The 13,255-nt window shown below is 37.5% G+C and overlaps 1 protein-coding gene across 1 annotated transcript; it reads right to left on the minus strand.

The window, feature by feature from the left end:
• Positions 1-3,295: 3,295 nt before the first annotated feature.
• Positions 3,296-13,218, minus strand: FASTKD2 (FAST kinase domains 2). Its single transcript, XM_019617030.2, has 12 exons — positions 13,064-13,218; positions 12,188-12,943; positions 11,698-11,801; positions 10,394-10,502; positions 9,281-9,404; positions 7,593-7,732; positions 7,109-7,281; positions 6,538-6,698; positions 5,850-6,071; positions 4,970-5,054; positions 3,908-4,022; positions 3,296-3,433 (listed from the first exon to the last, which is right to left on the minus strand). Exons 2-12 carry the CDS (start codon positions 12,881-12,883, stop codon positions 3,314-3,316), a joined length of 2,049 nt encoding a protein of 682 aa, XP_019472575.1. The 5' UTR covers positions 12,884-12,943; positions 13,064-13,218; the 3' UTR covers positions 3,296-3,313.
• Positions 13,219-13,255: the final 37 nt, after the last annotated feature.

Consider the following 13,255-nt stretch of genomic DNA (forward strand, 5'->3'; position numbering starts at 1 on the left):
TTCTGTTTGCACCAGAGCCTTCTTGACCCTTGTAGCACACATCTTCTGTCCTCCTGTTTCTTACTCTCATTTTAGAGACTTCACTCATCCCCACATGGTTAATATCATCCTTGGGCCAGAGAAGTTTGCTGGCTGACATATCTGTAAACTCTTCTCATAATGTTTTCTTATTGATTATATGATACATGCTGGTGATTGGAGCTTGTTACCCTTTGTGTTTGAATATTTTTCAAATGACCTGCAGAACTGAAGGGCTGAAGAATCAGTGCTTATTCTTAGGAGAAAAAAAAAAAACAACAAACAAACAGAAAAGCCAGCTTTATAATTGCATTTTATTATTTTGTAATAAAGTAACATTTATGAATTAAAAAAATGTCTAATAGAACATATTAAAAAAAGAGCAGGAATCATAACAGGCAGTATCTTTTTCTTTGAGATTAGCAGTATAGATACTCAAGTTTGGTATTTCAAAGCTCAGACTGAAGGAAACATTTGTGTGGGTCTGGTCTGCTTTTCAGACTGCCTTGCAGGCCAGGAATAAAACACACTGCCTTTCTATATGAGTCTGGTCAAATTGTTACTCCATGCAGCTCTAGACTCTACTGTCTTTAACTCATAGCTACATAATTACTTTAAGTCTCATAATTGCTTTATCTTCTTTAAATAGCCTTTAATTCACTGAGGATCTTCCCATCTATGAACAGTTTAGTTTACCTAGTAAATAATCTACTTCACTTCACATGGGATCGAGAACTTGCTACAGATTGGATATACCCCTGAAATATCTTTAGTGAATTAAACACTACAGCAAGTATCTGGGTTCCATCTGTTAATAAGATACACTCACATGTATAAAGTAAAGCCATATTCAAGCTTCCAGGTTCAGAAGAAATTTTCCAGCTACTGCACTTAGAAAATGTTCCAAGTGTGAATAAAGGTTAGAAATACACGCCTCCCCAAGTCTGCAGGCAAGCTGTGAAAATGGTAAGGAAAAAAAAGGGAGGGAAGCAGCTCACATCCCTTAGCTTCACTGGTAGGTCAGCTAAATACATCTGTTTAGGCTAAAAAGAAGGGACTTTACTACTTTCACACTGAACAGTCCATGCAGTAACAAAACCTAAAGCAAAGTTAATCTTTTCCCACTGACTTTAATAAGCACGATTCAGGGGAGAGAGGAGAATGTTTTAAGTGTATTTGATTGCACAAACCACATCTTCTTTACTGTATAAATTGGACATCTAAGAAATCTGGGTATATTTAAGACATTGCAGCAGAATAGCTCTTAAGCAGAAGATTCAAGAAAGCCTTAAATCTCAGCTCTTAAATCTCAAGCAGCAGCTACATATTGGTTGGAACTTTGAATCATTGTAGGTGACAATAAAAAGCACTACAGTAGCATAAAGCAAGATATTTTAATAAGCAAGGTGATCATTATGGTAGACCGCTATGCTTCCATACTGCTTATATAAGTATCCATCTACCTGTAACATGTTTAGAAATACAAAAGTAAAGATGATCAGCTAATTCAGCATAAAAGGCTATGCCATTGGCTTGGCAGCTTTTGTCCAGGCTGCTGGCATCCAAGATAACAGTACACTTTCCTGCCTCCTGTTTTGTCCCTCTACAGATGGAGCGATGATCCTGGTATTGAGAACCTGACTTTAAAACCTGAAGTGGAGGGAGCAGTTCCCCTGTCCAGATGAGAGCCACAGCTGACAACGTAGTAGCCTGGCTTGCAAGGCTTCCCCTTTGAACAGCACCAAATGCTATCTCAAACACAGCTCTTAGCACCACTCAATATCCCAGCACAGACGAGTATTTTTCATGTCCTCCAGTTTTGGCCAAGGCACTGGGGTCAGTTAGCCAGCACAGAACATCAGAATGGTCCTCCACCTGATTTACAGATGAATTTGTTTAAACAATACTTTCTTCAAGCAGCAAATACAAAAATAGCACAATGAACTTTACACCAAGTCTAGAAGATTAACTCTGGTGTAGTTGTTAACCATTACAATTGCATAAGTTTTGTTTTTCAGCTCTTGCTGCATTTCAGGGACTGAAACATTGGGTAGCTGTCTGAGCTTTTTATGCCAGACTGACATTTAAGTTAGTTTCCTTCGTAAGTGTGCACCATACTCTTATCTGTATGTTCTGTCTAAAGTTGCACGGTGAATTTAAGCATTCTTCCTTTTCACTTCATCTCATCACTGTAATATTTTATCCACGTGTGCAGAAAGACAAAGAACATAGTTCTTGTAGATTATCAAGTGAAGCAAGAACTCCCCCTTTGGGTAACGTGCAGTCACTGCAGAAAGTATTGCTGTTTCCCTTAATGATTATTTGACTGAAAAAAATTGACTGAAGATCTGATTGTACTACAGAAAAAAAACAACCTGCTGTTTACAAATGCAAGTATGTTCAGACTTTCCAATGTTCTTGTTCTGTACTCCAGGAACTTCAGCACAATAAAGGTATTTTATCTGTAAATGTTATCAAGGAGAGAAAAGATGTACCGATTATCTCTGCTTCATCAGTTCAAAGGTCTGAAGTTATTTTGAATGTGTAGGCTTCTGCCAACATAATAAATTCCATCGTGCTATTCTCTTTTAATATACAACAGACCAGTGAAGGTGCATCACAACATACAAAGACCAAACTGGAGTGTTGCAAAACCTCTTTAAAAAGCTGTGGAGACTGTTGGGAAGAGGGAGTCAGGTTATAAGGATGTGACAAACATGTTCTGAGGCTAGAAGCCTCAAAATGTATTACAGGAGCTGTGGAGCAAAAAAGTTCAAAAGAATAAACATGCAACTAATTGAACCATTTTTGTCCCAAACTTCTGCAAACTGGGTGAAGTTGATTTCTTTAGGAACTTTTCACATAATTTTGGATTTTTTAAATACATCCCTTAGGCTGAGTTATTTGCTAGAGCTCTTCATAAGGAGAAGACCATGGGGACAGGATGTTGGAAAAAATTCCTCTAGTGCTTGCTTGTAGGCCAGGTTCCAACTGTGCTTCAAAATTCTGATGAGTTCAAAACTCTGACCTAGCTCATGAGGGGAGAGTTTGACTCTTGGGGCATGGGGGAGGGGAAGTGCCTATAAAATTATGGCATTTCAGCAGGGATAGATAGCAGGATACTTTTCAGATTAATCAAGTAGTTGTTTCACTAAAGAAATTTATTGCCTCTTCCTTAAAGAAACACCCCCCTACTACAGGGTAGGCAGTTATGCAAAAACTGCTTGTATCTTCTATTAAAATCAGTCTGTTATTTAAACAGAAAAAGACAGAGACCTAAAATCGTTGGTTTACTTTAATTATTATCATACAAATTCACTTCAGAAAGAGGGGAAATGTTTTCAGAATAGATTTTTTCTTTCAAAAACTCAATTGCACTTTCATTTGTCAATTCTTGAAACTTCTTGTTCAGGACCTGGAACAAGGAAATACAAAAGGATACATTATTTTTAGTAAACTACTCTGTTCCATAAACAAAGCCCAAAGCCTCCACTGATGGCAAGGCCAGAGGGATTTGCTGTGTTCTGAGAAGTTAATTTGAAGAATTAATTCTGTTAAAACAAAACAACAAACAGCAATTAAAAAAAAAAAGCAGAAATAATCCAAAATCACATGGATTTTTAGATACAAACAATTGAGGTGCTTGGTTGTTTTTTTTTTGTTTTGTTTTGGTTTGGTTTTTTATTTCTGAGCTAATATTTATTTCACTGCCAATACTAAGTTGTAGTTTGTCTTTCAGAGTTCCTCTGTTATGACACAGCCACCTTCTATGTTATCACTCCGATGAAAGCTCATAATTCCCTTTAGAGCTTGCTCTGCCAAACAAACATTCTCATTACTGCGCTGATAACATGACCTAAACAAGAGAAAACAGAAGGACTCTTCTTACCAGAATCACATGATAGCCCAGTTTACTTAGGTGCCGCTTCTTCATTGCAAGATTCCCTTGGGGGTGTGTTGTACCCAAACAAAAAGCAGACGGAGGAACAAAGAGAAAAGCCAGTCTACAACCAAGAAGAGTATAAGACAGTGATTCAATAGTGCAGAATACATAGGTATCTTTCTGATAGGCTAAGTATTAAGACTACACACATTTCATTATCCCTTTTCTTTCTCCAGACTTAATTTCAATTTTTTTTTTTAATTTTTGCCCATTTACCCAAACTCCAAGAGTAGAATTAAGTCCTTAAATCTCTACTTCCCCCATAATGAGAAGGAAATAGCTTGCTTAAAATTCCACATTTTGACAGCTTGTGCACCTGTTTTGATCATTTGCTAACACTCAGAATGTTACTTCTTGCTTCTTGCCATTAAATCCACTTAGAAATGTAAGAAAATGAATGCTTCGGAAATCAGTTTTTGTTTAATTCGCTAGCTAAAGCAAATTACACAAAATACATTGCTGTACAGTGATCCAGAACACAAAGGTAAGTCACCCAATTCTAGTTGAGCCTTACTGAAATAATGGATGTCCCACTTCAGTTAGCGAGAAGTCATTTTTCTCACAGAAGACTATGCTTTGTTTTCAAATAGTATTTCAGCAGCGGAATTCATTGCTAAAATGTATCACTGGGGTGCAAATTTTGGAGACTTAGAACAATAACTGAATTTTTAATTGGACACAAACACTTGGAATTTTACACCATAACGGTGTTTTTTTTTTCCCCCATTTTAATCATACTTCAAAATCTGTATCTACTATAAGAGGTTGAAACATTCCTTCCTGTGAAATTTCCTGTCTTGTTCTCCGAAATATAATTAGCCTCTGTCAGAAGAAGGTAGTGAGCTGAATGAGTTGTTTTTCTCAACGTGTGGCAATTTCTGTATGTTTCTGTGAGCATAAATAAGAAACCGTCTACTTTGCTTCCGCAAATCAGCAGAAATAGTAACTAGATAGAACAAATATAAGCAAAACTAGCCTGCTAGAAAAAAATCCAGTTAAAAAAGGCACCTTTGAACACTTATTTCAGCATGACTGTCTGCTGCAGTTACTGGGAGCACTTTCTTTCTGTCTGAATCCATCCAGATTTCAAAATCTGAAAACAAAACAACAAAATGTTAAACACTGCAAGAGTTTACAATTAACAACCTATGTAGCTCATTTGGAAGTTATTGGTTGCTTTTCCCTCCCTGCACCAATCTGAAAAGTTACAGCTTGCACACCTCCAGGAAAAAAAGGTAGGTTTTTTTTGCAATTGCAGACATAAGTTTATGAAAATGAAATCTTAAGGAAACCAGTTTGATCTGAGTCTGTCAAACGTACTCAGATTGTCCTGTAGTCTGATTTCTAGTTAGAAATACTTAATCTACAGATATCACAAAAAAACGTGCTAATCTGGGTTTGCTAGTAAATATAAATGAAAATGTAAAAGAAACCAAATGTTACAAAATGATCACCCTTCAAAGATCATATTCCATTTCATAAATGAAAGCTGAACTCTGCCAGAGCTTAAGAGAAGAAACAAGTCAGAGAACAAAAGGTGGTTTTTGTTTTTAATTTAGCTTTAATACTAAGATGTCAACTACCTGAAACAGTTGGACATTTTGGAATTATATGCAGATAAAATCTGCTTGCTGATGCTCAGCAAAAAAGTCCAAATCTGTTTTGTAAATAAAAGCAATCATAATGTTTTAGTAAACTGACATTAACAGAAGTATCCTAGAAAATAAGACTGACCAATCAAAGAAACCATTTTTTAAATGACTGTCTTCAAAACTTTACCTTTTACTCACCTGTAACCCATGCAAATTTGTTACCACCTTATTATTTTAGGGATTATAAATCTACATTAAAAAGTAACAGCATACATGACAGTAATTTGGCTTCGTACCAATATGATACTCATATGGCAGCTGAACATTTTGCCGAAACATGTTCTCATCTCCCAGAAGTTCTAGCAGTGCCTCCCGAGCCTTTCTGAGATTAACAGATACTAATGAAGAGAAGCTTTCAGTTGGCACAAATGCAGGCTTCACGAAGGAAGGGCTATCAAGTTCCATACATGTTCTCACACAGTGAAGCATTGTTTCCCTTTTTTCCTTGTAAAGATCACCTGAAAATGAATACAAAAATTTTACAGCCAGCGTATCAACTCACAAAATTTTTCATTTTATTATCTTTTACAGTCTATTCAGAAACTTCAGATTCCAGGTACTAAAGCTGGTTTACAAATATTAAGACCTCCCATATTTTTAAAGATGCCTGAACTCTGTTGAATATAGAACCCTTACCTCTGAAGACACATCTACCATTTTCACCAATCTCACATTCATTTGTGTGCAAATTATTAAACTGTAGCCATCATGGAGCCCAAGACAACAAACTTGACGCCTTAGTATTTAATTAGAGAACATGGTGTCACTTAGGTCACAGTTACTGTGTCAGCTTTTTCTTGCAAATATCGTGTTCGATGCTAATGGAGTTTGACTTTTCCAAGCTATGAACTTTAGTACAATTACAACAAATTATGTATGAAGATGCACTATGCTTTTAAAGAATATGACAAATCAAGGCCTGACCTGACACAAGTTCTTCAAAGTTGTCCTTTTTCAGCAGCTGATCGAGTGCACGATGAGGAAGATATCCTAAGATGCAAAGTGAATACACTGCCTTCAGCAGTTCTGCGTTGGAAATCTGGGGAAGGTACTTATTCAAGCAGCTATGAAGAGTCTCATAAAACCTTTTCCAAAAGCAGAAGGAAAGTAGCTGAATACACAAATAAGGCTACATAAAATTTTAGTAGTTTTCAAACAATTTCAAAAATACAACATAGAAATAATTATTATCTTGTATAATCCTACGTTCTTTAAGAACATTCTTTAGAATCTTTGATGGTACAGCTACCTATCAAGAGACTTCGTAGCTTCATCAGTCTAGTTCCAAGAAAGTATCTATTTTCAGCTACAGAAAACAATTCCTATGTAGAACAAAAAAATACTAAAAGCACAGCAAATTTACCTTACAGATTAATAAATCTAGATTATGGACTTTTTCACAATTGAAATCAAATACCACTTGCCATCTCATACATTTCCTTATATTACTCTATGACAGCTATGTAACATCAGACATTCTAAAACGAAAACCTACAAATGATGTTGGCCTCTGGGAATATAGTTGAGTCGTGAATACACTCGAAGAACAATCAAAAGGCTTTTCAAGTCCAGGAATTCGGAGTCTTCTGTAACTTTTTCAGCAAGAACACCCATCAGTTCACTGGGCTGAAAGCCAAGTGACTCAAAGGCAGAAAGAAAAAGGATAATCTAAAACAAAAGACATTTTTATAAGGTCAAGAAAGTCAGTGAAGTGGATCTTATCCTTTGTTTTCAATAAGAAATGTTTTTAATGAAAACAAACTTTTAAAACCCTAACATCCTTTTTATTTCTTAATTTAATCTGCAAGTCAACAAAGAGAAATGCATTTATGAAAATTAACTGCATGAATTTCAAAGTGACTTTCCTAAAAATATATTTTCCAGAGACCAAAGATACACATGAAAAAAAGTAAAACAGAATGAACCATACGTTGCTTATTTTACTGCTACTACTGTAAAGGACTTGGTCTCAAACTCACCTGTCTTTTGTCCAAAAGGCTGACAACAGAATTAACATAGTCTGCTACTGTTGAAAAGAGTTTTATATTACGGTACTGTAGACTGCAACAAGCTTTCAGAATAAGAATTAATTGCCAAAACGGAGCATCGTGAATATTCTACTGTAAACAATAAAAGAAAAAAGAACAAATGATACAAATCAATGAAAGCCTGAGTTGAAAAAGATGAAGTACTAAAAAGCAATGCTCTCTCTGAACTCCTACGCTGTATGCTGCAATGAGTGACATGCATGTCATAAAAGACTGCAGGAGAAAAGAGCACAGCTACAATAGTACAATCATCAACTGTAGACTTCATTGCTTCCTCTGCCAGAGGACTCAAGACAACAGCAGGAAAATAACTGAATTCACATCCTCTGAGTTGTGGTCAGTGGTTTTCTAGGCTTAGCATGAAACACCTCATTTCTTGAAGTGCTGAGTACTGACAACTACACTTGAAGACAACGAAAGCTGTGCATCATATGGAGTGATTTGTAATGCTAGGTATTCTTAAATAAAGCAGGCCAAAGGAATCTTGTATTACAAGACACTTTGACCTGAATCTCTGTCTGCTGTTTAATTAGAAAATGAGTATCACCACTGGGTCATTTCTTCACTTCTGCAAAAATTAACTCAATTTATGAAATACATAGTACAATTACAGTCAGGTCCCTAGATATGGGAGAGGGCACTACTTTCTTGAAAGCCCCAGCAACTGAGTAGAACCTGTAAAACCTGCTAGGGAGTTCCCTTACCTCATGGGCCCCAAAGGATGCCTCTCTTTCCTCTTCCTATTCTATCTCCAGCTCTGAAAGCGAGAAGTTTCTACCGAGAAATAAATCACTGTGCCTAGAGTGCAATTTGCACAATATGCAGCAAGTCCTGAGAATATGCAGAAAAATGTACTGAGTAGCTGCTGACTCTGAATGCCACATAGCCTGTGTCTGTGTGTGGTAGAGTCCTATGCTAGAAGGCAGTACGTTGTAGTTAAAGACTGCATCCTAATCCACAGAACAAATAAAGACTGTGTAAGCAACCCAAATATTTTTGTTTCCTAAATGTTAAGAATATTGTTTTGCTATCTTAACAGTTTTTGAGATATACATTCGTATGTATTTTAAGTGTGAATAAATACATAGACTCTGCATACATAGGAAATGCATTATAAAGGTATGAAGAGAGGTGAGAGTATTAACTTTCATTTAGATTTTTTAAGCTGCAGCATGGGGTTATTAATTAGTGTTCAAGAATGAAATCCAGCTAACCAGGGAAGAACTGTATTCCATTTAGTCTATCAACAAATTGCACTAGACCACCAATCTTTTAATATTTATTTCCCATTCAGAATTGTTTTAAAAACTTATCTGAAATCTACCTTTTATTGCTATCCTTCACTTCTTTTTCCAAAATAATGCATACAGAAGAAAATCGAAGAAAAAAACAACATAATTAAGGCAATGTTAAAAAGGGTAGAGACTACAAGAACTATTTGTAATAAGTAATTTTCTGTCTTGTCACTCATGAAATCACTCTGCATTACTGTCTTATCCTGTAAAACAAAAATGTTCCCTGAGTTTTAAAGGAAATCAAGAAAGGGATGTGAAAAAATAACGAGGAAGAACTTGGCATAAGGAAGGGAAATTTAATAGCAATCTTTTTTTTTTTTTTACCTTGGATCTTTTTACTGCAGGCATTCAGGATTGGAATGGAACAATACTTCATTGCAACAAGACCCAAAAACACACGGTGAGCATTTGGGTAAGTCATGTGGTCTATCTCTCTCAAAACTGCCATCTAAAGTGAATTAGAATTCATTAAATTCTTCATTCTCCACATACACTACCACTGTTTTATTATGAAAAACTTTTCACCAAAACTTTCCCAAATTTCTTAACCTATTCAGACTTACAAGAAAGAAAAAGGAACAACAGAGAGCAAAAGCATAAAGTAAGTTCTTTCAATTTCTCAAAACACAATTAGAGCAGATCTCTGTCACTTAGCAAGTTCACAGCAATTTGCTTTGACATGGATTTTTTAAGAGAATTCTCAGTAAAACTTATTTCCTAATTCTGTGAATATATACATTATGCTAACTCTTAAAAAAAAAAAAGAGTTTTTAAGAGTAATTAACATAGTTCACATTTAAATTACTGCAATTACTAGTTTGGATGGGTTTGAGAGCTGTAAGCCTTGAACATGATCCAACCCCATACTGAGTAGAATATTTTTAATACAAACATCCAGCCTCAAATGTGCACTGAGGCACAGAAGAGCAGCTCTAATACCACAGAATAGACTTCATTTATAGAAGTAGCAATTAGACTAATAGAAGTGACAGCAAAAATGGGTCTAGCTTTACTGGATATTACAAAAAACAATATTCATACTGCATGCATATCAACAGGTAAATACAAAATGCACCTACAATAGAAATTATACAGTTTTATGTCAGTCTTCCAGCTACAGGTTAGTAAAGGGAATCAGGGAACAGCCTACACATCCTTCTGTGAAATACTATGTGGCCAAACCAGAGGCAAGGGAACAACTATTTTACTGTCTCAACTCCTTTTGTGCAATTTCCTTTGCTTTCTGTCCCCTTTCATGGAGTAATTCTTCCAGCTTCAAACTTAAGATCTTTTTACAGATATAGCTGGACCGTGATTCATACACCAAAACCTTTGTGTAATTTCTTTGTGCACCTGGAAAGAACCATATACAATTTACAAAACAAAGCAAAAGCACAGGCTTTGTGGAAGTAAAAATGAACCTCCAGACAAGTTTACCTCTAATTTCTTTTTCAGAAAGATTGGAGCATCCTTTCCCATACATTTCATCAAGTTTTGCAGTATGGAGATATCTCTGATGCTTGGGAGTCGCTGCTCTACTAGTAATCTGAGGAAGAAAGAAATGCAAGGCCTTGAGATAGTTTCCTCAATTCAGCAAAAACAGGTAGATACCCCCATTTTCTTTCATTAATATATTCCCAAGTTAAAGCAGTAATTCCTTCCTCATCTTACATCACTTATTTGCAAGGCCAGCACAATTTTACATGATGTAGCTGAGGCTCAGTTGGAAATCATTACATCGGTACAGTGATATGTTTTTTTTAATGCTTCCTGATACCTAAGTGCTGTTCCTCACAAACTCTGAATATCAGAAACACCTTCCTTGCTACTACAGGTGACTGCAAATGTGAATGCTGTTAAGCATTGAGGAATTAACACTTCTGTAGAAAACAATATGTTTTATAACATCCAGGAAACTTGGAAATGGACAATGACAACAATCTTGTGCAAAAAAATGAGCAAGCTGTTCTGTGAGCTGCAGAGACAGAAGGAGATATCATAGCACATAAGTGCACGATGAAGGTGTTCCATTTTCCCTGCCCTGCCTTTTCTGGCTCATATGGAAGTGCTGTAACTGTTGTCTCTGAATCACTCTTAAATATATCTACACAACTACCAAAGCACAAAGTGTAACTGTCTAAGGCAGTGTTATTGCTCTGAAATTCATTGCTGCAGATGCTGTTCCCTCAAACGGACGGAAGAATAGCCTATAGGTGGATCTCCTGCTTTCTACCTACAAGAACTGTGTACCTGAGCTTACAGGAAAACCTGCTTTTTGTGTGTCACTAACACATCCACCTCTTCAGAGCAGGGCCTGACTCAGGACCAAAAGAACTAAACTACTGCAAGTTCTGTGCTAGACTCAGTAAAAAGAATCTCATGTGAGTCACAGATTGGATACCCATACAAACCTCATTGGCCTAGAGAAAATCATTAAAGTCAAAGAAGTAATTCTGATAAAGCACTCGCCTGAATGCTTTGCTGCATTCACAGATAAACAAAATCAAAACTTGTTTCCATCTTAATTTTTCCTTACTAAATTAAAAAGAAATAGGGCCTGGCTGTTGAACAGTATTTCTCATCACGAAAAATCAAAATACTTTAAAATTTAAGCTAGATTCATTACCTCTTTCTTACAGGTAAAATATGTATTTTATGCACAGATATCCCCTCCATGATTTTTAAGACACATATATTCAAACAATATTTAAATATTTAAATATGTAAGGTATTTTTCTCACTGTAATCCAGCTTGAAGAGCGCTCACATTCTTGTCTTCATCCATCCTGGCTAACGTAGTTGCCAAAACTGACATACAGCGGTTATCCAGTTGATTGAGCTTCTCCTGTTTAAGAGTTTTCACAATGCTAGATTACCTCAGACCAGTAAAAATTTCTGAAAAGAAAACCTCTTAGTTTGTACCTGTCATCCTGTCTTCCCATTAGAAGTCAGTTCATAAGCTTAAGTCTCCACTTACCTCCACAGCCTCCAACTTCATTTGAAAAGGGTAGCGATTTTTCAGACTTCTCTCAGTTACATGTGTGAAATCAGGCAGTGGTTTAAAAAATGAAAGAAACTAGATGTGCATACTGATTAACTAAGGGAGCCCTGTTTCCTCCATACATCAGACTAAACCAGAGACGTAACCCAAACCTCTCTGATGCTGTACAGCCTCAAAAAATCAACGCTGGTATTTTGGCCCAAACTTCCACGAGGGATTTTGATACTTACTTGGCACACCCTCAACAAAGTCTGGACTAAGAGAGTGTTCTGAGGAACACCGAGGTTCACTACAGTGTGCAGACTGAACACCAGGTCGCCCCGTGTCATCCTCCTGGAGTGCTGCAGCAGCTGCTGACAAAGCCTGACAAAGGCCGGGTGCTCAAAGATGAGCCGCTTCTCGTAGCGCCGCTGGTCTTCTGACATGTTTCTCAAGAGTTTCCACATGGTAGTTAAACAGTTAGTGAACTGCTTGATGGAGACAGCGGACTCTGAGGCCAAGTCCAGTACATCGCTAGGACAGGCGCACTTATGGAGTCTGTTAAAGAACTGTTCATTCTGATCCTGGACTGCCTTCGCTCTGAAGCTCTGCGCATCCAACTTGTCCATTTCCAAGGAGCTTTGCGGAGCCTGCTCGCTCAGCGCAGCCTCACTATTCTTTTCCTGCTGTACTTCATCACCTGTGCCGAAAACATCTGCCTTTTGAGACAGAAATTGAACAGGCGATCCACGTAGAGAGGGAAAAGTATTTAGAAATAATTTCCTGTAGTTCACATTCTCTAGATGATCCCTGTGCCTGCTGCTCCGTACAATGCGCCCGCTTGTAGGAGCTGACGGTCTGGGCCCAGGGCTGCACCTACACAAGTACCTGACCGCCTTCAGCAGGTAACCCATCCTATTATTCATTTTTGTCAGCGTCTCACACATGGATGTGAAACACCCGCTCAAGATCAGGGATCTGAGGAAATCCTACCATTGGAAACCGGCCTGGAAAAAGAACATAAAAACATTTACGTAAGTCAAGTGGAACTGATACGCAACAGACTTTCAGGCTCTTAAGTAATATTGCCATGGAAAAACACGTAAAAGTAGCGGCTGGGAACGGACCTGCAGAGGATTTTATTGGGTCTCTCGCACATGTAAGTGGCACGCCGGGTGCCACCTCTTACTCCGATCTATGCTGCGACTAAAGCCACCTCGCCGGGAGAGAGAACCTCCTCCCACCGCCCGCCCCGCAGGCCGGCCCGCTCCCTGCCGGGGCTCCGCAGTCTGCAGTCTGCCCGCTGCCTGCTCGGCAGA

The sequence above is a fragment of the Meleagris gallopavo genome, chromosome 7, assembly GCF_000146605.3.
Source record: "Meleagris gallopavo isolate NT-WF06-2002-E0010 breed Aviagen turkey brand Nicholas breeding stock chromosome 7, Turkey_5.1, whole genome shotgun sequence".
NCBI lineage: Eukaryota > Metazoa > Chordata > Aves > Galliformes > Phasianidae > Meleagris > Meleagris gallopavo.